The 26,659-nt window shown below is 38.7% G+C and overlaps 1 protein-coding gene across 1 annotated transcript; it reads left to right on the top strand.

The window, feature by feature from the left end:
• Positions 1 to 3,644: 3,644 nt before the first annotated feature.
• Positions 3,645 to 23,682, top strand: fam189b (family with sequence similarity 189 member B). Its single transcript, XM_053494811.1, has 15 exons — positions 3,645 to 3,699; positions 3,796 to 4,438; positions 7,741 to 7,797; positions 7,885 to 7,992; positions 8,078 to 8,194; positions 9,526 to 9,633; positions 9,753 to 9,913; positions 12,852 to 12,951; positions 13,065 to 13,125; positions 13,631 to 13,871; positions 14,783 to 15,081; positions 16,872 to 16,940; positions 17,771 to 17,940; positions 20,796 to 20,930; positions 21,832 to 23,682. Exons 2-15 carry the CDS (start codon positions 4,205 to 4,207, stop codon positions 22,087 to 22,089), a joined length of 2,118 nt encoding a protein of 705 aa, XP_053350786.1. The 5' UTR covers positions 3,645 to 3,699; positions 3,796 to 4,204; the 3' UTR covers positions 22,090 to 23,682.
• The last annotated feature ends 2,977 nt before the right edge of the window (positions 23,683 to 26,659 follow it).

The raw sequence follows: 26,659 nt of genomic DNA, 5'->3' as shown, positions 1-26,659 counted from the left end.
TGTTTGGGTGTCTCAGTGGCTAGGTTAGTATATATGCACAATATGCAAACCAAAAGTTTATTGATGCCAAACCATCACCAAGTGCAACCATACAAGTGCTTTTTAAACATCCCATTCCTGATTTAGTCCCTATTAGGTGTTATATACAGTGGTGTGAAAAACTATTTGCCCCCTTCCTGATTTCATATTATTTTGCATGTTTGTCACACAAAATGTTTCTGATTATAAAACACATTTAACTATTAGTCAAAGATAACACAAGTAAACACAAAATGCAGTTTTTAAATGATGGTTTTTATTATTTAGGGAGAAAAAAAATCCAAACCTACATGGCCCTGTGTAAAAAAGTAATTGCCCCCTGAACCTAATAACTGGTTGGGCCACCCTTAGCAGCAATGACTGCAATCAAGCGTTTGCGATAACTTGCAACGAGTCTTTTACAGCTCTCTGGAGGAATTTTGGCCCACTCATCTTTGCAAAATTGTTGTAATTTAGCTTTATTTGAGGGTTTTCTAGCATGAACTGCCCTTTTAAGGTCATGCCACAACATCTCAATAGGATTCAGGTCAGGACTTTGACTAGGCCACTCCAAAGTCTTCATTTTGTTTTTCTTTAACCATTCAGAGGTGGATTTGCTGGTGTGTTTTGGGTCATTGTCCTGCTGCAGCACCCAAGATCGCTTCAGCTTGAGTTGACAAACAGATGGCTGGACATTCTCCTTCAGGATTTTTTGGTAGACAGTAGAATTCGTGGTTCCATCTATCACAGCAAGCCTTCCTGGTCCTGAAGCAGCAAAACAACCCCAGACCATCACACTACCACCTCCATATTTTACTGTTGGTATGATGTTCTTTTTCTGAAATGCTGTGTTACTTTTACGCCAGATGTAACGGGACAGGCACCCTCCAAAAAGTTTAACTTTTGTCTCATCGGTCCACAAGGTATTTTCCCAAAAGTCTTGGCAATTATTGAGATGTTTTTTACCAAATTGAGACGAGCCTTAATGTTCTTTTTGCTTAAAAGTGGTTTGCGCCTTGGAAATCTGCCATGCAGGCCGTTTTTGCCCAGTCTCTTTCTTATGGTGGAGTCGTGAACACTGACCTTAATTGAGGCAAGTGAGGCCTGCAGTTCTTTAGATGTTGTCCTGGGGTCTTTTGTGGCCTCTCGGATGAGTTGTCTCTGCGCTCTTGGGGTAATTTTGGTCGGCCGGCCACTCCTGGGAAGGTTCACCACTGTTCCATGTTTTTGTCATTTGTGGATAATGGCTCTCACTGTGGTTCGCTGGAGTCCCAAAGCTTTAGAAATGGCTTTATAACCTTTACCAGACTGATAGATCTCAATTTCTTTGGATCTTGGCATGATGTCTAGCTTTTGAGGTGCTTTTGGTCTACTTCTCTGTGTCAGGTAGCTCCTATATGAATGGTTAAAGAAAAACAAAATGAAGACTTTGGAGTGGCCTAGTCAAAGTCCTGACCTGAATCCTATTGAGATGTTGTGGCATGACTTGATTGAAACAGGTGTGGCAGTAATCAGGCCTGGGGGTGACAACAGAAATTGAACTCGTGTGATAAACCACAGTTAAGTTATTTTTTTAACAAGGAGGGCAATCACTTTTTCACACAGGGCCATGTAGGTTTGGATTTTTTTTCTCCCTAAATAATAAAAACCATCATTTAAAAACTGCATTTTGTGTTAAATTATGTTATCTTTGACTAATAGTTAAATGTGTTCGATGATCAGAAACATTTTGTGTGACAAACATGCAAAAGAATAAGAAATCAGGAAGGGGGCAAATAGTTTTTCACACCACTGTAGTTACCACCAATCTTCTGGAAATGCATTAATTTTGGATTTGTGGGATCTTCCACTCCAGCCTTGGCAAAGCATGGGTGCGTTCCGATCAGCTTGAAGTATGCTGCACAGGGTGTTGAGCCTTGTAAAGTGTGCTTCCAAACCCCAGGGAGTGAAACTGCTCAGTTCAAAGGGAACTGTGAAAGGTAAAGGGAACAAGTGGGGCTTCACTCCACCGGAAGTGAACATGAACATTTCCCCACCAGTCACTGTGCCTCGCTTTAGCTCAAAAAAAGGAGCTTGAAAAGGGATTTATATATTTATTATATATGTTATTGAGGATGACATTAATATACACTAATGATAAAACTACACTGTGGAATAGAATGCAGCTCATGCCTTCATAGTACTTGCTATAAGCACGGGAACACTGTCATACTGGAACAGGTAAAACATTCTATACAAGTGTGTGCTTCCAACTTTATAGCAGCAGTCGCACACTGTGTGAAAGTAATTTTTACTTTTTGAATTGAATTATTAAAAGAAATCAACTTTTCTAATTTAATAATATGTTAAAGGAACATCTGTACACCCATTCATTTATGCAGCTATTTAACTAGACATTTTTGTTTTTCAGTTATTCGGTTTGGTTGAACCCGTGCGCATGACAACCTCAGATTCTAGTTGGTGTGCAGTCTGATTTTAAGATTTTCTGCATAAAAATAGACTTTATTTTAAAAAATAAAATAAAAACAGGTTATTCTCGACTTCCAGTCAGCAATGACCTGTCTGGTCACTCTCTGATCTGTCTCAACCACATCATCTTTCTGCCTGCTGACCCATCACTTACAGAATTTAGTTGTTTGTTTTGTTTGCTTGTTTTTGTCCCCATTCTGTGTAAACTCTAGGCTGTTGTGTGTGAAATCGCCATAAGATCACTTGTTTCTAAAATACTCAAACCAGCCCATTACATTTTCCCCATTCTAATGTTTGATGCAAGCATTAATGGAAGCTCTTGTTCTATACTGCCATATGACTAACTGATTAGTCAACTATACATAAGCAGGTGTACTTATGTTCTTGTCAGCATGGTGGTGTAGTTGTAAGAATTTTGGGATAGGCTCCAGGTCCCCCGTATACAGAATAAAGCGGTACAGACAATAGGTGATGAGACTTTTTAAATGAGTTCTTATTAAAGTTGATGCTTAGTGTATATTTCTAAAATTCTAAAAAGCCTATGTTTGTTTGCTAGAAATAACTCATTAGGCTTAATTATTTTCTTTATTACGTTTTATATCTTTGGTGGTCTCTGCCCCCCAATGCATTATTACATCAATTCAATTCACTTTTATTTGTATAGCGCATGTGCGTGCATTACACACTACTGTAAATGCACCACAGAGCTCGTGCTCAGTTTAGTTGGCTGGCTTATCGCTCCCTTTGGCTTGTACTGCACGCGCAGTGCATCACGGATGCGCATGCCCAGCGGATGCATTTACTATGTCTCTACTGGCTATCGAGCGGAGGCGCGTCGCTAAGCAACCGCTCTCGTGCAGCATCAGCACCTGAGTGAAGCGAGTGCCGCATCGAGCAAATCGCACGAGTTCTCGCGTGCGCTATGACGCGCCCATCCGAGGGCGGGGTGGGGGCAATGAAGAGAGATAAAAATAAATAAAAAAGTTTTTTTTTTTTTACGTGCCGAGGTGCTGTCTGGGCAGACTGTGTCAGGGTTAATGTGAGGAAGAACGGAGTGGTGCGTGATTATAACCCAAGCGCGCACACGGATGAGTCCGCATGGCGGTGATGACGTAGCGCGCAGCCGATGCCCACGTCCGGGATCCGGACAGGGACATGGGGGGTCTGCGTATAAAGGCGGGAATAAAAATATTCACAGATCGAGAAAACACGGTAAAGGAAAGATTTCGTATAATAAATAATAATAAGGTGTTCGAGCAAGCATTAAGCGTAAATCCGGTTACATCTTCCTTGGTTTAACTTAACTAGGCGTCCTGATACCGAGAAGAGCGCGAGACTTCAACGGGACGGATGTTAATCCTCTCCAGACAGGGAGGAGAGAGACCTCAGCACTTATCGCACTCTCCATCCGGAAGGGCCTATACCCCCTCCATCTCCACCTCCAGCTCCCCCACGGCCTGCAGAATCCTCCGTTACCGCAATGGCACACGGATGCGGAGGGCTGCGGGAGCGGCGCGAGATGAGCAGAGAGGCAGATTGAGACCAACTTAACTTTAATAGGAAAAAAAAAAACCGATACATCATATTTGGTTGCATGTGCAAAACGCAAGTGCGCTAAACGATATTACAAACAAATGTGACGCGTTTATGATCCGCTTGGTTTGGTCCCAGGGCTGAGCGCGCGCCTCTTGGAAATTTTGGAAAATTCGCCGATACAATGCCGTCACCGTCCGACTCGAGCAGCGCGGCATCGCTCTCGGGCTCGCGCGCCTTCTCGGGGAGCCGCCGAAGCACTTCCGGCAGGGCGAGGGCGAGCGCGCGCGTGCTGCTCTACCTGGGCCTGTGTCACCTCGCGCTCGGCGCCATGGTGCTCGCGTTCAGCTTCACGAGCCTGGCATTCAGCGCGTCTGCCCGCGTGCGACAGTCCTGTCCTTTCTGGGCTGGTTTCTTCGTAAGTCTCTCTCTCTCACTCACGCTGTCCCTCTCTCTTCATCTCTCTCTCTCTCTCTCGCCATCTCCTTCTCTCTCTCTCTTTCTGCCTCTGTATCTATCTATACATCTCTCTTTCTCCTGCTGAAGCTTGTTATAATGATTAATACATTAAAAAAAAAGTGAGATAAGACACTTGTAAAACTGTAAAAATCATCACATTATTAGTATTACTAGTATTAGTTGTTGTAGTAGTATTTCTATCACACACATCCAAATAATTATGCCAATTTATTAACAAACTAATAATATGCCATAAACATATACAGATCATCTTAAGTGCTTTATTTACAGTGAGACCCTGGATAGAACGCAGGGCACCACACACACACACACACACACACACACTCTCTCTCTCTCTCTCTCTCTCTCTCTTGAAAACCTAGGGCCAATTCAGACAATCAACCTACCAATGTATTGTAGCTTAATTCAAGAAAGTTATTAAAGGTTTATTTACAAATTGTTAATACTTTTTAATAGTTTTTATTTTTTATGTTTTTTTTGGTTGTTTTTTAATAATAATAGTCGTTTATGTAATGCTAGAGAATTTTACAAGGTGATGATATAAGGCCCAGTATAGATGAGAGTTACTGTACAGTATAGAGAGTTTTACTTAATTTTGTCTGTGTACTGATGTAGAAACTATATACAACATGGCAGTGCATGAACTGTTATACAGTGGAATGAAAAAATCTTTGCTTCCTTGCTATTGGGCATATTTGTCTTACTTAATGGTTTCAAATCTTAAAAAAAAAAAGATAGAAACGCCAAGGAAATCCAGAGTAACCACACTGAAATGACAGTTGTTTTATTTATTGAAGGGACATTTATCCAACAACACCTCGCCCCTTTTTTGAAAAAGTTAAAGTCCCCCTGAGGTACTCAAATCAAACGCTAAGACTAGACACACTCATGCTTGATTACCACCAGCCCAGTTAAAACTAATCATAACTTAACTAGAAACTTTTCAGCAATGTGAAGTAGGCTAACAGGTCACAACAAGCAGCACACTATGCCACAAAGAAATGAAATTCCTGAAGATAGGAGAAAGTTTTTTAAATAGGCTATATCAGCTTAAAAAGCTTTACACAGGCATTTCTAAGGCTCTGGGACTCATACAAACAACAGCAAGAGCTTTTATCTGCAAATGAAGAAACATTTAAAAAGTGATCAATTTTCCTAGAAGTAGATGGCCTACTTAACATATTTCCAAGAACGCATTAATGACTGAATTATCCAGGAAGTCACAAAAGAACACAAATGTACATCTAAAGAGCTGTGGGCATTGCTTGCTTTTGATAAGGTCAGCAGTCATGCTTCTACCATTATAAAGAGACTGAGTATAAATGGTATTCATAAAAGAGTTACCAAAATACACGAACAGACACACAGAAGTCTTGCCTCACATTTGCCAAAAAAACTTGATTACCCTCAAGCCTTTTTGGAAAATGTTCTGTGAACTGATGAGTGTAACTTTTTAGAAGACATGGGTGTTGTTACAACTGGCGTTAAGCTGACACAGCATTCCACAGTAAGAACATCATTATATTGGTAGTCTAATGGTGTGAATATGCTTTAATGCTTAAACTGTAAAAAGTGTGGCAACACTCAAGAATAGAAGTGAATTTCATACCACAAAAAGGGAAAATCTGGAAAAACTTCAAAGGAGAACTGTAAATCAGATACATTCCATAGGAATGAGCACCAGACCTGGCAGCCGATTGATCTCTCTGGAGTGTTCTTGTTAAGACTTCTCGAAAAAAAAAAAAGGTCCAAAGCTATGTAAACGAACCAGGTCTGCTTTGCTAGCATTACCTGATAATGATAACTGTATCTAAGAACCTTCACTGGTCCACGCTTGTTCTCTGACTCCTAAGTAGAAGAGGCAGCATTTGCACAGCACAGCAGCGTGTGAGAGGAAAACCTAGCTACATGTGGACGAGGTTAGAAACATGCTGAGATTAAAAAAGGAAAAATAATAAATATATTACCTAACCTTATTAATAAATTTAACACGGAAATTAAATGTTGAATTTAAGGAGCATCCAAGGACTTCCACTATGGACAGTGCACAAAAGTGCAGGAGCGCACATAATTTCACAGCAGGGTCTTTCTCATTATTATTCAATAATGAGCGAGATCCTTCTGTGGCATTATGTCCTGCTGTACTGTCATGCGTGGTCCTGTGCTCTCGTACCAGGCAGGCAGATGCAACGGCAACCATTTTTATTTTATACCATTTGTAGCCCTGCTTGTGTCATTTTCAGTATATAAAATTCCATTTTATAAATTATTCATGTGTTTTTAGCTGGTAAAAATACCACAGTATCAGGGGCCCAAAAAATGTGTACACACTTTTTTAAAACCTAAATTGGATTATGGCAGTAATGTGTAGTATTATGTTTATGTTTCCTCTAAAGATGCACCATCGTGTGACTGTCAAAGGCGAGGCGTATATTTTTCATGTTAAAGGGTGTATCAATTTTTTGGGCTTCTCTGTATAATATACAGGCCTTTTGTGGTGTGTTTTGGTCCGGTGTTAAAAAGCGCAGTGTGAACACCAAGCACTAAAATGAATGTATAGAACCAAAATACAAGTGTGAACACACCTAAAGACTAAGACTAGAAAATTCTTAAAAAGAATCTCCAGCCATCAGCAAGACAGGGATCCCCCCAAAAAACAAAAAACATTCAACTTCTGAATAGCTCAGAAGAAAAAACAAAATGAGGGTTTTGGAATTGCCTTGTGAAACTGCTGACCTGAGATGCCTTGGCAGGACCTGCTTGAAAGCACACCATTGTAGTTGAATGAAAGCAATTCTGCAAAAAAAGATTAGAGAGAGCGAGAGGGCAAAAATTTTCCACAATGTCATCAAAGACGGATCTCTTGTTATTGTATGCATTTGATTGCAGTTGTTGCTGATGGGGACAAAACCAGTTGATAAGATTGGGAGGACAATTCCTTTTTTGTATGGACGATATGCAAATAGGTGTTGCATTCATTTTTTTCTTCAATAAATAAGGAATAAAAATTTAATATTTCTATAAAGACTATGTTGTACGTACAGTATGTCATAAGGATTTGAAACCATTCACTGTTACAAATATGTGAAAATAAAGGAAATTAGGTGGGGGAAATACTATTTTCTGGCCCCGCATTTGACAGGGAGGAACTACAACAATTTCCTGTTTCTCTTGACACAGTGTTTCTGAAAAACACTTTTAAAATGACACAATGTCACAATTATCGGCACATTGTTGCAGGTCGTGGCTTCTGGAATAGTAGGAGTGATATCTTGGAGGAGACCCTTCACCCTGGTGGTATGTTTGACTTTCATGCATCAGGAAAACCTTTGTGCTTTTTGTCGTGTTTAAAGAGGGAATGAGAAACAAATGTGTTTTGTGCAGGTGTCACTGTTCATGCTGCTGTCTGCCGTGTGTGTGATTCTCAGCCTGGCTGGCTCCATGCTCTCCTGTCAGAATGCACAGATGGTGAAATCGTACCTCACCTGCCAGGTAATCTCATTTGCTTGTTTTTTCATTTTTCTCATTTTCTTCCCTGGCATCTTCACCTATTTGTCTTATTGTATGTGGATCACAGGTGGAGCATGGTCTGTGTGTGTGTTGTGACCCAAAACAGTCCTGCTCTCTGATGGAGGATGAGACTTTAGTGCTGTACCTGCATGCTGACTGCCATTCAGTACGGCACCAGCTCAAGGTATTTTTATTTACTTTGTACATGTGTTAGCTAGGAGCAGTTAAGGTTAGTGTAAGTGAGTGCATGATGGTTTATGTTTCTTAATAGATTTCTTTCAGTCACACAGTAACTATCTACCATTACGCACTCAGGGAGTAGAAATGCTTAAAATGTATTGGTTGATTATATTACATCAGCCAAAGGCAATAAGCAATCAGATCACATGACCTTTTTCCAATGCTTCAACGTACAATCATTATGCTTTCCAACAGATTGAAGCCTTTTTTCTGGTTAGTCTCAATAGCAACTGGTTTTCTTATGGCCACACCGGCATTTAGTCCCAATCTTAAACATTCTTATTTTATTGCCTACATCGAAATGTTTGTATTTTTACTATTAAACATAGTCATAATTTGTACCTTTGATGTTTTATGATGCAACTTTACCAGTTGTTTGAGTAATTTAATATCAAGGTCATTCATTATTTGTTTTTAGAACACATTGATTCACATTTCAGCTCTATCCTGCAAGGTTTTATTAATGTGTTGGACAGTTCTTTACCCAATTCCAGTCATTTCAGCAATCTCCTTAGTTGTTTTCTGCAAGCCCATATGTTGACCTCTCTGAAACACAGTAGCATTTTTTTTTCTGACCACATGGACTGACATGATTGTTTAAGAGAACCTTATTAATCACTGCAGCAACTGTCCAATTAAAGACTTATAATTATTAATATATGATTATTTGAATCCATATGGTGACTTTTTTTTTTTGCCAGTCAGTGTATCTTGCAATAAAAATGGTTATATATGCAATAAGCATGCTGTCCGCACATACACTTTGGCTTTGCTTGCATATCATTATAATTAATTTCTGAATATTTGTTATAAAACTAAATATTGGTGCGTGCAGTACTTTTAATGTAGTAATTTTAATTTGAAATGCGTAATAAAATAATGGCAGAACTGTTGTTATTCATCCTGCTTGCTGCTCTTTCTCAAGCATGGGGCAGCATAATTCCTGGCCCAGTGGGCCCTATATTTGTGTGCAGTTCCCATTTTGACCATTAGGGGGAAGAATTAGGGATCTAAGTGGGGCGGTAAGCATGCCTGGCCATGATTAGATCAGCATATGGAATTAAATGAAATACTCATTCAAAAGAGATATTAAGTATTTCATCAGAATAAAAAATGTATGGAGCTGTGAGTGATTAACATTTAATATTTGTTAAATGACTCTGTTCCACTAGACCATATGGACAATATGAAAAATGATATTCCTCTGGATGAAATGTCCTTATCATTGATTCATCTTGATACCTATGTTTTGTATATGTATGTGTGTGTGTATAGGACCTGCTGTTTAGTGCCTGTGGGCTTAGCATACTCTCTACCATCATTTGCACTTTGTCAACAGTCACCTGTAGCATCCATATTTTTTCACTTGACTTGCTTCATCTGGTGAGTATGAAGCAGCGTTTAGTCAAACATATTGCACTTAAATGCACATAACTATTCTACATATTGTACACAACACTCGAGACGTTTACTGTGTCCTCGCTTCCTCTGTGTCTCTGTAGCTGGCTCCTCACCGAACGCGCTCTGTTAACCCAGAATGCACCACTCCCCAGGATGCCTTTCTCACCAATATGATGGACTTTGAAGAGTTTGTCCCACCCATCCCTCCGCCTCCCTACTACCCCCCTGAATACACCTGCAGCTCTGAGACTGATGCTCAGAGGTGAGGAAATTAATTAAGAATTATCTTAAACATTTGGGTCCATGTGGCAATACATGAATTTCCTCTACCTTTCTCTTGGCTGATTTTATTTTTATAAAATTTTATATTACTGAGAAAGTTTTTTTTTTGGGAGAAAAACACACGGACTGTTACAAAGCACTGAAACCTGAGGCTTTTCCCGTAAATGTTAAAATAAGCATCTCCTGCAGAAATCTTCACACTATCATGAATACGTTTTGTTAAATAGAAATCAATTATCAATATGTTTATTATAAGGTTTAAATTATGTGAAGCATCTGTCATGCATCTTTCTGAGAATTAATGATTACTATAAAACAACAACACATACAGACCAGCGTGTTAGTAATAAATGACGTCTATTATGCAAAATTAGCCTTTTGATCTTTTTTAGTCATTCAGATTGATCTCTGAATCTCTGAATACTTTATGCAAAGTTTTTGTTATAGGCTAAATATCATAAAGTTAATTAAACAGCCAAATGTTGAAAATGTGGTGTCTACTTTTGATGCAACGAACTTCCACGCAGTAGTTACTATATTTCAGTTCTTACATTTATTTACCATACTGATTTTATTAATTGTAATCCATTTCAGATTGATGGCTCAGCTATTACTAATTTACATGATTGTAGGACAGTTTATTTAGGATTGCACTTTCGGATGGTATGTAGCCAACAATACAAGAGAGATGGAAGGGAGTAAAACAACAAGAAAACCAAATTGGACAAAAAAAAGCAGTGTTTACTTTTATGTTTGAAAAATATTTTTTCTTTCTGCCATTTTGTCCTCTCCTAAGTCCTCCTCTCTACTCTTAACCATTTTTATCTTAGGAGCTGTTTTTAGGGCTAAGATCATTTTTAGCTTTCCTAAGATTTAGTCCTAAATTTAAGAGAAAATTCTAAAAAATAATCATAATTCTAAGAATTTTCACTAGGAGCAATTTTTGGACTTAAGAAGCTTTGTGAATACGGGCCGTGATGTGTAGGAGGAGTGAACAGGGAGAGTTTAAGGTATGAGAAAAAATTTTTGAGTTGAAAAAAAATTGAGTTTTTTTTTCTTGAGGGTTGTTAATTTGTTAATAAAATGGTTAAATATGCAATAAAGCCAGATCACTAAGAAAAGAGCTGCTGTTTTAGAAAATGAATCATTCCCCAATCACATTGGACATTGACCTCCCTGTTTCATTACCCAGTATTGGCTAAAAACAGTACTTCTAATTTAGCCAGTTTATTTATAGATAATGTTATCAATTTTTTTTAAAGCACTTAGAATAGACTACCAACTTCCTAAAACAGATTTTTTTCCTAAAACAGCTACGTCATTTTATTCAATCTGAAATGAGAGGGGGAAAATCCACTGGGAACTGATCACTGAAAACATATCACTGGGTCTGATATGGAGAATCGTCTCCTCCCAGGACGCTGAAGGATCATGTTTCCTATCTGTACGGCTGCCTTTTATCAGAAACCTCTTCACCTTTAAATCCTCTAAGGAAGGTTTGGGAGAGCTGCTGATAAATGGCTCTCTATATGTGAGGAGGTTTTTCATAAATCATGAACTACTCTGTATGAGCACAACTTTAAATTCCTATACAGAACATATCTCACTCCAGTACGCCTCCATAAAATGTACAAATATATCTTAGCTGTGTGTTAAATTTGATGCGTCTATTCTAGGACTGTAAGAAAATTCTTTTTTTGGTATGTATAAGGTACTTGATTTGGTTCAGAAAATACTGGCTAGAAAATGTATTTGTCCTCAAATATATACCTGTTAAATTGTAAAACATTACTCGATTTTGCTTTTAATTTTTGTTGTTTATTAAATTTCATCACTTGTCTGGCAAAGAAATATATACTTATGCTGATGCTGGTACGCAGCTCTGGTACCAACTTTGAAGATGTGTTTGTGGCTAATATTCTCTCTCTGGAAAAACTTACACATGACTTACTGAACAAATCTGAAATATTCTGGTGGACATGGGTCCCCTTGTGGGATCTACTTGAACAATCAATCCCTTAGTCTTGTTTTCCCTTTTTTTTCTTTCTCTTATGTTTTCTTTTACTGGTTCTGTTTTGTCCTTTGGCAGAACACTTTCAGATTATATTGAGATTATATTCAGATTATATTCAGATTAGCGATCTGAACGATGTACTTGTGTAAGGTGTTTTAAAAGATCTAGATATGCTTGAGTAAAGTTTTAACATTTCGTAGATGAATAAATTGGTTGCTTGGTCTCTTCTCTGTTGGTCTTACTGCTTCTGATCCTAGGAGAGACACGGTCAAACACGCAGACACGTCTATCAGAAAGATCTCTTTTTGTTAACAGCAAAAGACAGAGTGTTTACATGTTTGGCCAAATGCCCGGTGTCGTGTACATCTGTTAGTACAAAGAACATAAACCATTTTAACTGTCCTGGTAAAACCCTGAAGAACAAAGAGTGGAAGGTGTACAGATGTTCGTCCAGGGACAAACCAGGAAGTGTTAGATCAAGGAAAGCGGAAAGAGATAGATAGAGAGAGAGAGAGAGAGAGAAATTTCCTTCACATGGCTGTGAATTTTCATTGAACAGTTTAAACTCAAGTCTCCAGAAAATGTAAGTAAAATCTATAATAATGCTCAAGTATCTTTTAACACACTTAGTACCGCAAGACTTTGTGCAGAATGATTCATAATCACACTATCCGGTGTCACCCAGATGATCAGATGATGATGATGATGATGATGGGTTCCCGTTTCAATCTGGTTCCTCTCAAGCTTTCTTCCTCTTGTTGTCTAAGGGAGTTCATCTTTGTCCAAGTCAAATGTTGCTTGCTCATATCCGGATTTCAGTCTATTGTTACATAACATCTAATTGAATTGAATTTGTTCAGTTTAAGCTATTAGTCAAAATACGCATGTTCCTGTGTGTCCGCAGCATCACATATAATGGCTCAATGGAGAGTCCTGTGCCTCTCTACCCTACGGATTGTCCTCCTCCGTATGAAGCAGTCATGGGGCAAAGGGACCCCAGCCAGGTAGATGCACGCATGGGATTATCTCGCTCAATCTTGTGTGTATTTGATGGTGTGAACCATATTCTCTCTTTAAACAGTTGCATGAGATTAAGACTGATAATGTCTGTCTCTAGCCCACCCACGCTGGCGAGCATTCTGCTGAGAGAGGAACCTCTGTGGCTTTCAGTGGTGAAGGTACTTCACTTGTACTTGTATGAACAGCTGATGTGTACTCTCTTTTTCTCACTTTTAGATTAGATTAGATTAGATTCAACTTAATTGTCATTGTGCAAAGGACATGTACAGAGCAAGAAGTTCATAAGTGGCCTATTTACGATAAATATCAATGTACCATAACAAAAAGGTACAGTACACATACTGTATGTACATATATGTATTCTGAATGAAATTCAGTATATACAGAATAAATATGGGTGGAATATACAATAGTGCAATTATAAAGCTAAGGTATTGATGGTGCAAAGATGCAAAGTGGACGAAGCAGTGCAATGCTGGCAGAAAGGGACAGTGCAGTGGTATATTAGTTAACACTCCATGATCAGCTATTCAGTTCAAGCTGGGTACCAATGATCCGTTGGGCGTTTTGCGCCAGGGCTTTACAGTCCTGAGCAGTGCAGTTGCTGTACCATACTGAGATGCGGCAATGCGTTTACTCTTTTTCTGTCCGTCTTTCCGCCAGTGTCCGGTGACAGTGGCTCTCTGCTGATGTCTGAGATTGTAGACATTCCAGATGACAGTTCTCCATCAGAGGACTCGTGTGTGCTGGAGGTGGCATTTGCAGTCCGGACACGGCCACGAGGGGTCAGCGAGGGAGGGGAGGGCATCGATTATAACATCTCACCTGCGGCTCGCTGCTGTTTTAGAGGCGAGAGGTCCAACTCCTGCTCCTCTCCCAGCACCTACAACACGTCCACCTTTAGGTATGAATGTATAGGTGATAATATTTTCTTATACTTTTTTTTTTCCACAGGCATGTATTAAGGAGATCAGTATTCTGTAAATACTGCAAATATCGTGTTAGGACCAGTTAGATAAATTCAGCTAAATTAAAATATTCACCTTAAAGAAATTACAGTATATTAATAACGAAAAATTTTGCCAACAGACGAGACCTGATTGAATTAATCAGTAACTATTTCCCAACGTGTGTTAATGAAAAGAGAGATCAGTCAATTGATTTAAGCGATGATGATGATAAGGCTTGTGTTTATAGGTGATTATTAGGTGTCTCAGATGATGAGACAGAGACATTTGTCCATAGTGGATTTAGTGGAATGTAGAAGTAAGAAGGATGTCTTTCAGTGGAACTGGACTGGAATTATTTTAATATGCTGTAACTTCACTACTGGTTAAGATACATTAATCAACTGAATGTATTCAGTCCAGCGAAGCGTAACGTTTAAAAAATGCGGCATGATTATCTGTATATTTCTTATGGCCTATGCATAATTAAAACTGTTCCTCCTTAGGTCACTGCTACCACCATGTGCCATCAGTTCTAGCTTTCTTTGGATTTGTTACTTGATTGGATCACATTTTAAAGCTTTTGCATTGCTATAGAATCTTTTGAGATGGAATTCAGAATAATTATTTAACTCATGAATTGAGCTGCTTTTGGAACAAACATGCTGTATAATAATTCATTTTACAATTTTAATCACTTCTGGAAATCTGAAATGCTTTTTTTTTCTCAGTAAGTTTTTACCTTGAATCAGTTGCTCATTGAGAATCATCGAAATCATACCGATTTCTGTAAAGCCACTTTGTAGCAAGCTTTGTCCATGGTTAAAATTTAAAATGAGATTTGATACTTATTCTGTCCCATCTCCAGGTCTCCTGTAATGCGACGTCAGGCTCTGCTGGCCTACAGTTGTTCTCAGTTAGAGATGCTAGGTGGTGCTGCCTCCACACGCTGCTCAGTCCCAGAAATCCTGGTCTGCCCGTGTACTTCATCTCGACGGGGCTCTTCCTCTGATTCAACCAATCCGCGAGCTTGGCCCTCCTCAGGCGTCACTCTCCCAGTCCCTTGCGCTCATCGGCGATGTGGCCGGGATGGTAGGGACAGCGAAGGCCTTCCTCCTTTGCTGAGGTCACACAGTGACCCGGGACTGAGCTCCTCTACTGATACAGGTGTGTGAATGCTGGGCTATTTATCCTGGGTGTCTAAACAGACAACAGTTTACTAGTGTGCGTATGGGGTGTTTTATTTTAGCTTTATGTGTCATAAAACAGCTCAGGAACAAATGTAGCACAACTGGGAAAAAAAGTGGGAAATACAACTCATCATCCGAGTCTAGGCAACCAAAAACAGACCTTAAACTAGGGCTGGGTCATTAATCGAAATTTTTTTTACTAGAAACCGACTTTTAGAATCCTCTAATCGATGTAATATTACCCATGACATTTTTTGTTTCAAATTTGGTTTCAAACCTGTACTGTGCCCTTAAAACAAACTATATTGTGTGTAGTCACATGACTCCTCCCCATCCAGTCTGGGACATAAAAGCAACCGGCTTTAATAGTTGAGCATATTAATAGACCTTATTATTTAGAAACCTTGTCAGTGAAATATAACGCCAAAAAAATAGTTCATTAATCATAAACGAGTTAAAATGTTCCGTTTATCATGATATTGATTGGAGGTCAAATCACTCAGCACTACCCTTAACCCACTCACACACAGTTGTACATTAGGAATAGTATCATAGTATACAGTACTGCTGCATCTGGATATTATGATAGGAAAATATGACAGTCACAATACACAAAATAACCAAAAGTTTGTGGACACTTAACCATCCGAACCATATATAGTTCTTCCCCAAACGTTAAAAGCACATGCTTTTAGACCATCCGAGTATTTGTATGCTGTAGTTGTTGTTGGTTTTGTTGTTGGTGTTGTTGGTTTTTCAACAACAACTACAACAACTTTTGTATATGTTGCTTCTCCCGGCAAGGGGTCGCCACAGCGTAATACCCAGTCCGCACTACAACTTGGCACTGGTTTTACGCCGGATGCCCTTCCTGACGCAACCCTCCCATTTTATCCGGGCTTGGGACCGGCACTGCATCCAGTGGCTGGGGGTTTGGGCACTGGCTGGAAATCGAACCCGGGCCCTCCACATTGCCGGCGAATCACCTACCACTGAGCCACCAGTGCCCTCCTTTGTATGCTGTAGTATAAAGTTTTCAACCTGATCCAGCTTGACCTCAGTTTAGACCTTGTTAGACCTTGAGTTGTCTGAGTCCTGACATCAACCCTACTGATCAACGTCGACAGTATAAACTGGAAAGGCAATTGCATCCCAGGCCTGCTCATCAGACATCAGACACTAGACTCTAAACTCACTAAAGCTCTTGACTGACAGGACACAAATCTCCACAGCCATGCTCTAAAATCTAATGGAAAGCCTTCACGGAAGGGTGGAGGTTAATGTAACAGTAAAGGATCTTTAAAAAGCATATATGGGTGTATATGATGGTCAGGTGAGGATAGTACACTGTAGAGTCGACCATTCTTATCTACAATGTCTTGGTATAATAGGATAAGAATGCATTAAAAAAAAAAAAAACATACAATCTCCAAACCAAGTGCTTAAGGTTCAGAATTTAAGAAACAATGAAAAAAAAAAATCTCAAAGCCTGTATAGTTTCATCATTTGCCCAAATGACAGACTCCCCATATACAATCAATACAATGCAATGCAATACACTCAATCGGTTAAAGATGAGTATAGTCAGACGTGATGAAACTGATGAGTGGTAGGTGTGGCAGGTTACACCGACCTTTGTAGTACAGTGCGATCATATCAATGAATTGACACATAATATTTCATAGTAAATGTTTTATTTATAGCACAATGTACAGCAGACTCATGATTTATTCTATATTGACATTCTCAGTGGTGTGTCTTTAACAGGTGAATTTACTGGCTCAGTAGGCAGCAAAGGAGTGGGTGAGGGTGGCTCTCATACCTCATCAGACACAGGTAAGTGTTCACGCAGACTGACCTATGTTTGCTTAGAGGAGAAAGCTACTCTTGTCATGATATTGCTAAATGTTATTGCTAGGCTGAGGAACGCGTAACTCTCCACACTGGTGTGATATGTTAAATAGTTCTAGATGACGATAAATCTCTCCTAGCGCTGTGCTGTAGGATAATCAGAATCACATAGAGGCTGCTGCTTGAAGGTTCCAACTTGACTATGTGGTGCCTGCATTGGTGTGAGCATTTTTGAGGCAGTATGGTCGGGTAGTGGTTAGCAATGTGGCCTTGCACCTCCTGGGTCCGGGTTCAATTCACACCTCGGGCCTGTGTGCATGGAGTTTGCATGTTCTCTCTGTGCTTGGTAAGTACTCTGGATACTCTGGTTTCCTCCCACCGTCCAAAGACATGCCGATTAGTTTACTTAGCATTGCCTCTAATGTGTGAATATGTGTGAATGTTGACCAGAGGTCCTACCATGGTTGAAAAAATGAGAGAATAAATACAATCATCACCTTTGGCTTCCACGGTCCCTAGTTGGACTACAGAGGTTCTTAGATGGATGAATGGCTGGAGCATTTTTTAAGTGTACAGTATAATTTCACTTTGCTCCTGTACTATGAAAAAAACTACCAAATGACCAGAGAACATAAAGGCAACTTCTAACCTAATATCTTCAACTAATGCAAATGTTCTTAGGTTAATGCAATATTGCACCATATACTGTATGTCTATAAATATATGATTTATAATATAGAAACTACAGCATTCATAATTTAACCTGGCACAACCTAACATTTTTACTTTTTTCCTAAATATCTGTTGGGCTACAGGGCGATCATCAGCTTGTCTGCTGCTGCGGCGATCTCTTCTGGTGTCTTCTGGTACGCTGCCCAGTAAGGGAAGCCTGAAGTGTGCCACAGAGCAGCTACCCTCCAAACAGCCGCTGGCCAGCTCTCTGCGTGTCCACAAAGGCTGCACACGATCTTTGGGAGACCTTAAGGTCAGTTTTTCACAGTATAAAAAGCGTCTTTTACTGGTACAATTAACATCCATGCACATGTGTACTGTTTATTACAACACTATGACCACGTGTGTGCGCGTAAAAAATATTTTATTTTGTGTTTGTAAGCCTGTGTGGACAACGCGTGTGTACTGTTTCTTATAACACGTGTGTGTGCACGTGTAAAGCAAAAGAAAGTCTTGTTAGAGAGGTTAAAGATTCATTTTCTCCCTCTCTGTCGTTATGTGTGTGCGTAATTTGATACCGTGCCCCTTTACACACACACTTTCGCCTTTACACTAACGTCCCCAACCCCTCTCGGCACACACACACACTCTCTGCTCTACACAAAAACACTGCTCTGTTGCGATTCTTTTCAAAGGTAAAGTGCAGGTTCATTTGTTTGTTTTACTTTACAGCAGTGATTCCATTAGTATGCGCTCACGCGAGTGTCATTAGCGATGTTTCTTGCTAATTTTTCTGACAAAACAGTCTTTCCATTAATGTGTGTGTTTGTGTGTGTGTGTGTGTGTTTGTATAAAATTCACATAAGAGAGGAGGAAGGTTTACTGTGTAAGATGAGAAGGGGAAGGCTGATTCCTTCTCTTACTTCACACACATACATACACACATACACAGGGCCTGCGTAATTTGTTTTATTTTTACTTTATATTTTGTATTTATTATTTTTATGTATTTATTTTTTTGGGTTGTGGAACGAATAATTTGAGTTTCTATTATTTCTTATGGGAAAATTTCTTATGAAAAAATTTGATTTACGAGTGTTTTGGACCATGAGCCCACGTCTGGAATGAATTATGCTCATAATCCAAGGTTCTACTGTACTCAAATCAACATTGTGTTGGTTCTATATAATATTCATCCTTTCCTATAGTTTAGCTGTATAGTAAATGAAACAAAAGAGCATTTATCTTTCTTGTTGATTCTCTTTAGATTTTAGAATGGTATTTAATTTATTATGTTCATTGTACACACTGCACGACTATATGTTTTTACCAGTCGAACCAGTCATTAGAGAAAGTAGCCGACTTGTGATTTTGTCCATAGTAAAGCAAAAATGCTGATTATTTAGCATAGGGTAGCACGAATCAATACACTCTTGTTATCCATTCACACTATAGTAGCACTTTTTGACAAGGCAGCAAAACTTGGCTTCTAAACTATGGAGTAAACAACAGAACTTACATCAATATCTCAACTTTGCTGCAGGTGCTGCAGTAATAAAACAGTGTCATACTGAAAAACCGTAAAATGTATCATTACTTAAACCTGAAAAAGTAAGAAGCATTAACAGTAAAACATCCCAAAGGTTAATGAGGATATGGTTTTCATTTCCTTCAGGCTGAGGATAGATATACCTTCTAACACTGTTAACTCCAGCACGTTCTTCCCTGCTGTGTCCTGTGACTACGTCCTCATACTCAGGAATGAATTAAGAGGAGTGAATGCTGATCATTGAGGGAGAAAAGATGACTTTCAATTATAATTTTGCTTATCCAAGGAAAAATAACATGTGCAAACTGTATAGGATACTATACATGACCTGATTAAATTGTAAATGTAACATACTGTACACAATTAGTTGCCTATTACTGCAAAGGCAGTTTCCATTTTTGACAAACTTTTCTCAGCTCACCTCTAGATTCGTTTAAAGGCTGTAATGAATAAATTAATTTTTGGGTTAAATCTTACTTTGAATACTGCTCCCCTCTGACAGGGTGTAATAATGCACAGGATAGTACATGCTAAAGGGCTGTTTCATGAGCTTGAACCCTAGGGGATATAAAGGATGTCCCTCGGTTTCCCTGACGGTTATGCCCTTAAGTCAATGGATGGTGATGTGCATCTCTTTTGCACAGTGCTAGTCATGCCATATTTCAGATATTTTTTAAATATGATTTAGAGCATAACAGCCAGTTGGAGTGTGATAAAAAAAAGTGCTGCACACATTCAATCCAGTTAAATTGTATTTATATAGTGCTTTTAATATATATATATATAGGTCATTGTCTCGAAGCAGCTTCACAAAATGAAAAAAAATATATATGGAAGTGTGTATGAGTGAGAAAAAATGTGTTTAGATAATAATGAGATTGTCCCTGATGAGCAAGCTAAGGGTGCCGGAGAGACGGTGGCAAGGAAAAACTCCCTGAGATGGCAATAGGAAGAAACCTTGAGGGAACCCATGCTCATTTGGGTAATAACTCATAAGAGGAATTATATAGCGACATCATGTGTGTTAGACTGCTGGAAGTTCAGTATAACAGAAGTTGTCCAAGTTATCATGGAGTCCAGTTCAGCACAGGGACGAGTCAGCAGGTGCAGAGGACAGAGGGGGGTCTGGATCACTGGGAGCTCAGGAGCAACATGTGTGAATCCAAACCATCTTGAAGCAGAATCCAGCTGGAGATGGTCCTTTTCTGGATGCTTCAAGATCCTTGCAGGGTTGGCCCTTGGTTATTAGAGCTGACCCAGTCTCCAGATGCCTCGGGATGGGTAGAGAAATCACCTAACACAAGCAAATAACACACTTCATAAAAAAGTGATATAAAAGTAATAATGTTCTAATAAACCAAAGAAAATAAATAAGTGTTATACAAGGTCAAGTTGTTCCACTGTATTTCTGTTTTCTTTTCATATTCCTGAACAACACAGTTGAACATAACATCACTTAAAGAGTAGGGGAAAAAAAACAAAAAGGTTTTGCATCTGCATAAAGAAGAGAACCTAAAACCCTTCCCTGTGAACATCTGCTGATAAACTAGAGTCAGCCAAAAAGCGCAGAAACATGTCTCATATCTCGGCTTACTGAAATACATCTTCTTCCCCTGCAGGTGACAAGAGTGCTGGTGCAGCGCCTACTACAGAGGTCTAAAAGAAATCTAGCTCCTGCCTCAGAGCACACTGGGAGCTGTGGTCAGAGACCCAAAAGCAAAGTGGGAAAGGACGGAAGCCTCCCGATCGATCAGGTGGGCACATTTCAATGGACAGGTTATACCAATCAGCCATAACATCAACACCATATAGCAATAGCATGGTTATCAACTGTATACCAGTAAACTGGTTACAGGATCGGGGCACCCAAGGGCCATTCATGGCTGTAGAGAACAAAGGTTAGCCTGTCTGCTCCGATCCCACAGAAAACCCAGATGATCCGCTGCCAATGTTCCAGACAACTCAGCACATCCTTAAAGGTCTTGTAGAGACACTACCCTAGGGCCCAGAGCTGCCCTGATGGCGCAAGAGGAACCTATACAATACTGGGCTAAATGATTTGCATTGTGATGTTATGGCTAATCAGTGTAATAAAACAGTGGTAAGTTTATCATTATCTGCAACTCAGCTCAGGTTACTGGTAATAAGATGACACACTATTCACACACGTGGGATCAATCCCATGAAACACATTTGGAATGCACTGGAACTGATTGTGCACCAGGCCTGATCAGCCCATGTTAGTACCTGACCCTGTCTGACCATGTCTAGACCCTGAAGTGTGAAGGCTGTTAAAATGCACAACAGGGCCAACTTTACAATGGGATGTTCAACAAGCACCTATGTCTATATGGCACCTATATGGTTCATTGTTCACATACTATTGGCCATATAGTGTAACGTAAGTACCCATGAAATAAACAATACCTGTATAATAGTGTACCTGTTTACCTGTTCTGTCACTATATATATATATATATATATATATATACCAATGCATTTCTGTATCATATATGTTTCTGTTTCTGTAATTGTAATTTTGTCCTGTTTTCTGTTCATTATCAAAGCATTGTTATGAGAATATATAAAGCGTTAAAATCGGGAGACTTAAACATTTGTGCCAAATCAAATGAATAATATGAAAAATGTGTGTAGGTCTTGCGTGCCTCTTGGGGTGCCAGCAGAGGGCAGCAATACCAGCAGCGTTCGCACCACTATCGCCGTGGGCACTACCATTCTCACAGCGAGGGCTACCCTGTCATTCGTCACAGCAGTCCTGACCCTGCGAGGACAGAAGGCATCCACCTGCGCAGCTGTGGCGACCTGAGCTCCATGTCAGCCGTGTCACTGCACCGGCTTCACCATCCTGCGCATGCCTCATCCGGAGTGCTGCGATTCGACACCCAGCTCTGAGTGAAGCCAGGGCTTGTTTAAAGCAGGAATACAGTGGAGAGGAGAGGTGGTTGGCTGAGGGAGATCAGCGGTAATTGAGGTGATATTAAGGATGGATATTCTTGACCATGGTTAATTAAAAAATCTGTGATGTTTTCGCACAAATTTTAAGAAACCCGGGGAAAAACTGGATAAATCCTTTTTGAGAACCCTCTAAAAAAACATGCTGGTCGATCCCTTTATAAAATATGGATTCCACACCCATGACTGCCAGTGCCTCAACAACACAGTGGTGTTCTGCCTTTCTCAGCCTCCGACTCTTCCTCTCTGTCTGTCCATCTTTTCAAACTCATGATTCTCCCTCACTGTGACTCTATACAACTGTCAAAGAAGATTGTGAGGAAGTGACATCTCTCCCACAGTGCTTCCAGTCACTACACACAAAAGCTTCCATCAGAAAAAAAAAAAAAATCCACACTTTTATATATGCACACCTCTGTTCGGTTTCAGCGAAGGCACTGAACCGTTCCTCCGGGTTTTGTAGCCTGTTCTGGACCTGTGTGGATCTAGCTGAAGGATTTCGACATCACATTATACGAAGCAATGTCTTACTTACAGTATATACCTTTTTTGGTTTGGAATTTAGTTTAGAATATTTTAAACCATTTATCTAGATCAGATATTCCAAAACTTAAAAATGCCTCGAGTAAATCTAAAAACTGAAAATCCTCTGCAGCCCAATCAAACCTTTAATCACAGCATGCGAGAATATGAATATGATATAAATGAAGAATAACATTTAAATACTTTAAATCATGTGGCTTTGTGTCATCGGTTCTGATTACTTTCCACGAATGTAAATATTTCATCTTTAATGTTTTATGATTATTAAAAACCTTCTATTTATTTAATTTAATTATTTATTTAAAGAAAATGGTGTCTTGCAGCCCACTACCGGCCCACACTTTGGAAAACACTGATCTAGATAATGTCGCAATGTAGAGCTTTGAAAACTATTTTTGTCAGTCAGTGAGAAAAATTATCTCCATCCGCATACACACATACAAACCCTCATCACTTCTACAGTATATATCATTCCATTCATGAACAAAAGCCAAATAAAATGCACTGGCTTTATTTGCATAAGTGCATGCTTTTTATTTTATTTTATTTTATTTTTTTACTAAGTAACATGGTGTTATAGTAGTATTGGTTATTTGCATCTTTTCTTTGTTTGAATTGGACTCCTAATATTGTGCAAAACCTACTCAAAGATTTTTATTCATTTATTTTGTGCATGTAAGAATTTTCCTTGTTTTTGTTGGCACAAAAAAATTGTGAACTATGTGTCAGCATGATTAAGGAATGCTGCTAAAGTTAATACACAATGAAGCTCTGGCAATAAACACTCAGCTACAACATAAACTAGAATAAGGAATAAGAGCACTTATCGCGAAATAAAATATACCTTTAAAAGTTGAACTTGTCCTTATGATGAATTTGAAGAAGTAAATACACTGCGAATTATTCTTCTATTACAAGACTGTTTTCATCACTTTGTTTTCCTCTGACTTTCTCATGACTTATGATCATATAAGCTTGCCTCAATGCAAGTGTGCTGATTAATTACATAGTATAAATATGTCAGCTAGATAGATATTACATTAAAAGTGGACTGTGGCAAAGTAGATTTTTAAAATACATTATTATTATTATTATTCTTTTAATAAAGTTACCTTCATAGCAGGTTGTCATTTAGATTAGTTAGATCACAATGCTTTCTCTTGAAGTTAATGTCATTGTTGATTTCATCCTTCACCCCTTCAAGGGGTCAACAAGTTTGCAAAATCCAGTAAAGTAATACACGTCCTATTGTATAAGATAGTGATAAGAATTGTTTCAAATGGACTTGACAAGCAAAAGTCAATAAGAATGTAATCAACCAGTATTAGAATATAACTTTTTTTCTTCTTCTTAGAATAGCCTAATCATAAGTGTCAATCATCAGTGAAAATGTAAAATGCCAGTGGTAGGGTCTTTTCATTTGGGGATGCATTAAAAAAAAAAACTATTTTAAGGACTTGATTGCTGTAGACATTTTGTTTACTGATGTAAATAAATTTCATTCTCTCTAAAGCACCGGAAACAACTTATAATGGAGATTGGAAAGCTCTACCTCCTGCTTTGCACTCTACTGTGATGTAAAGAGAGAAATTCAATTCATGGCTATTGTAATAAAGCCTTTACACTGACTGTATGAGGACACGAAACAGGGAATATGGTGATTTAAATAGCTGAAGCAAGTAATCCTAATAAACCTTTGATGCAAGTTATGTATAAAAACATATTGAATAAATGCATAGTCAACAGAATCATGCTTGTGAGAAGTAATGGTTTTCAATCTTGCTTTAAAGTATTTCTATTGAGAATATTCAGGAAAAAGCTTACTTTTCCTGTTTCACTTTACAGCAAGCATTGTACTGTACTGAATCTCTTGACCTTTGTACTGCAAAATTATTGGTAATATTGGGATCTTCTTTAACCAAAAAATATTTTGCATGCAAAAATCATTCCTATATGTAGTATCCTTACAGATTGGTCATTATTTAAACCACACACCCCTAAATGTGACCTTTAAAAAGTGGAGGGTTGGAATTTGATGTTCTCTGGTCTCTTTATGAAATGTATTCAGAAATTCCAAGACCTGTAAGGTATTGTGTTAAGTCTTTCTGATTATAAAGAGAAAGAATCTTAGGTCACAGCTTGTACCCAGGCTAGCAAAGACCTAGTATATAACTGAGTAATACAAAAGCTAGACTGTTTCTTCTAGTGATATTTTGACTATTAGTTGCTCTGTGTTATACACTGATAACAGCATTGATTCGACTTGAGATATGCAAACTGTTCAGGCTTCATGGAAATCCGGATGTGTTCATGAACTGTACTATTATTATTAAACTCTTTCAGTTAATATGGAGAGAATAGACAATGTTTTTAGTAAGTTGACATGTCTGCCAAATAATGTGTACCTGCTGGTCAAAATGGTTTGTTCTGCAAATTAGAACATACAAAAAAAAAAATATTTTTTTTTTTGGGGGGCATCAATTGAATGTTGGTCACAGATGGATTGTGTTAATTTTAAATTAAAGGGTTTTAATTAGTTTCGTTTTTTTTAATTAATGAAATAATTTTTTGACAATGGCCAGAAGCACAGATGCAGTCAACTGGGCTTTGTACATTCGCTAGCAGATTTTCATAATGTCAGTTAATAAAATTTTATGGTACATTATAATGCAAATAATGGAAAAATGCTCAGGGTGTTCAAGTCACACTGGGACTTGTAATGAAATTTCTTTTGATTAAGGTGAAAAATGATTTACAGAAGACCTCTATCACAGTATGGCTATGAAACACTTAGCTACTCTATGCAATTAAAGTTTTATCCAAAGTTTTTAAGGATGCTATACGTCTGTGAATGACAATCTCGGTTGAGGTGGCTCTCACCTCACTGCACTTACTGCACTCTTTCCCATGAACATTCAGTAACCTGATCCTTGAAAATCAACTGATAACTTGCCGCATCCTCCATATAGTCCTGACCTCACTCCAATCCATTTCCACATGTTTGGGCCACTATAGGAGTTCCTGGGAGGCCAGTGTTTCAGAAGTAAAGCTTTCAGAACTTTTTACCTTGATGGTAGCCAAGCATTAGTGAAACACTTGGAAAATTAGTTGCATTAATGTAGCTGATGATCATAGAGAAATACAGGCAGTCTGTCTTACTCCTGGATTACCTTGAACATTGTACAATGTAAGAAAAATGCTAAGCCCACCAAAAGCTCAGTGCAGGATAAGAGTACACCTGATCGTGACAATACCCGAGTCATCCTCAAGCTCTGCTTCTGCAGTTGTGACTCACCTTTTACCGCAGTGGATGGTTCCAGAAAGGTACGCGAAAGAGCTGTACCATGGTATATTACCATGTTTTCCATGTATTAGTCCATGCTTCATGTCAAAGCTAAGTACTGTATCTGTTCAAATCCAAGCTTCAGTTGATTATCTTACCTTGTTACTGCAGGTTTACACCTTAGAGATGCTTCTTTAATCATAAAAACTGTCGTTAACTCATACTGGGAGTTTAATTCATAGTTTGCTCGTACCGAACTTACATTCAGGACCTTGAATACATTGACAGATTGATATTAAGCAGTGGTCTACAAAGAGCTTTGAAAGCATGAACAGAATCTTAAGTTTGAAAGGCATGTATTGTGAGAGAGGTACAACTGATATCAACATAAATTATATGTTACAGTTAATGAAATCAATAAAACATAGGTAGAACATTTTGGGCAAAATTCTAAAGGACATTATTTCAGTGCAAAAACAACACAAGAACACATGACCTACATTAAAGCATGGTGGTGGCAGTTTCATGCTATCGAGCTGCTTCGAGCCTCAACTGAAACTAGGGTCCTAAAAGTTTTATAATGTGAGGTGAACTCATATGCCCATAAAACAACCCCCTCATTGTGCTTTCTAAATCCTTTTTGTAGTAACACTTCCTATAGTTCATATCTAGATGATATATTTT

The sequence above is a fragment of the Clarias gariepinus genome, chromosome 4, assembly GCF_024256425.1.
Source record: "Clarias gariepinus isolate MV-2021 ecotype Netherlands chromosome 4, CGAR_prim_01v2, whole genome shotgun sequence".
Lineage (NCBI taxonomy): Eukaryota > Metazoa > Chordata > Actinopteri > Siluriformes > Clariidae > Clarias > Clarias gariepinus.
Note: the sequence above shows the minus strand (reverse complement) of the source record. Positions and strands in the feature narration are given on the sequence as shown.

Coding starts and splice junctions, on each gene's coding strand:
- fam189b (XM_053494811.1), top strand. CDS start 4,205: ATGCCGTCACCGTCCGACTCGAGCAGCGCGGCATCGCTCTCGGGCTCG. Junction 8,195..9,525: donor CAGTACGGCACCAGCTCAAG/GTATTTTTATTT, acceptor GTGTGTGTATAG/GACCTGCTGTTTAGTGCCTG. Junction 12,952..13,064: donor GGCAAAGGGACCCCAGCCAG/GTAGATGCACGC, acceptor GTCTGTCTCTAG/CCCACCCACGCTGGCGAGCA.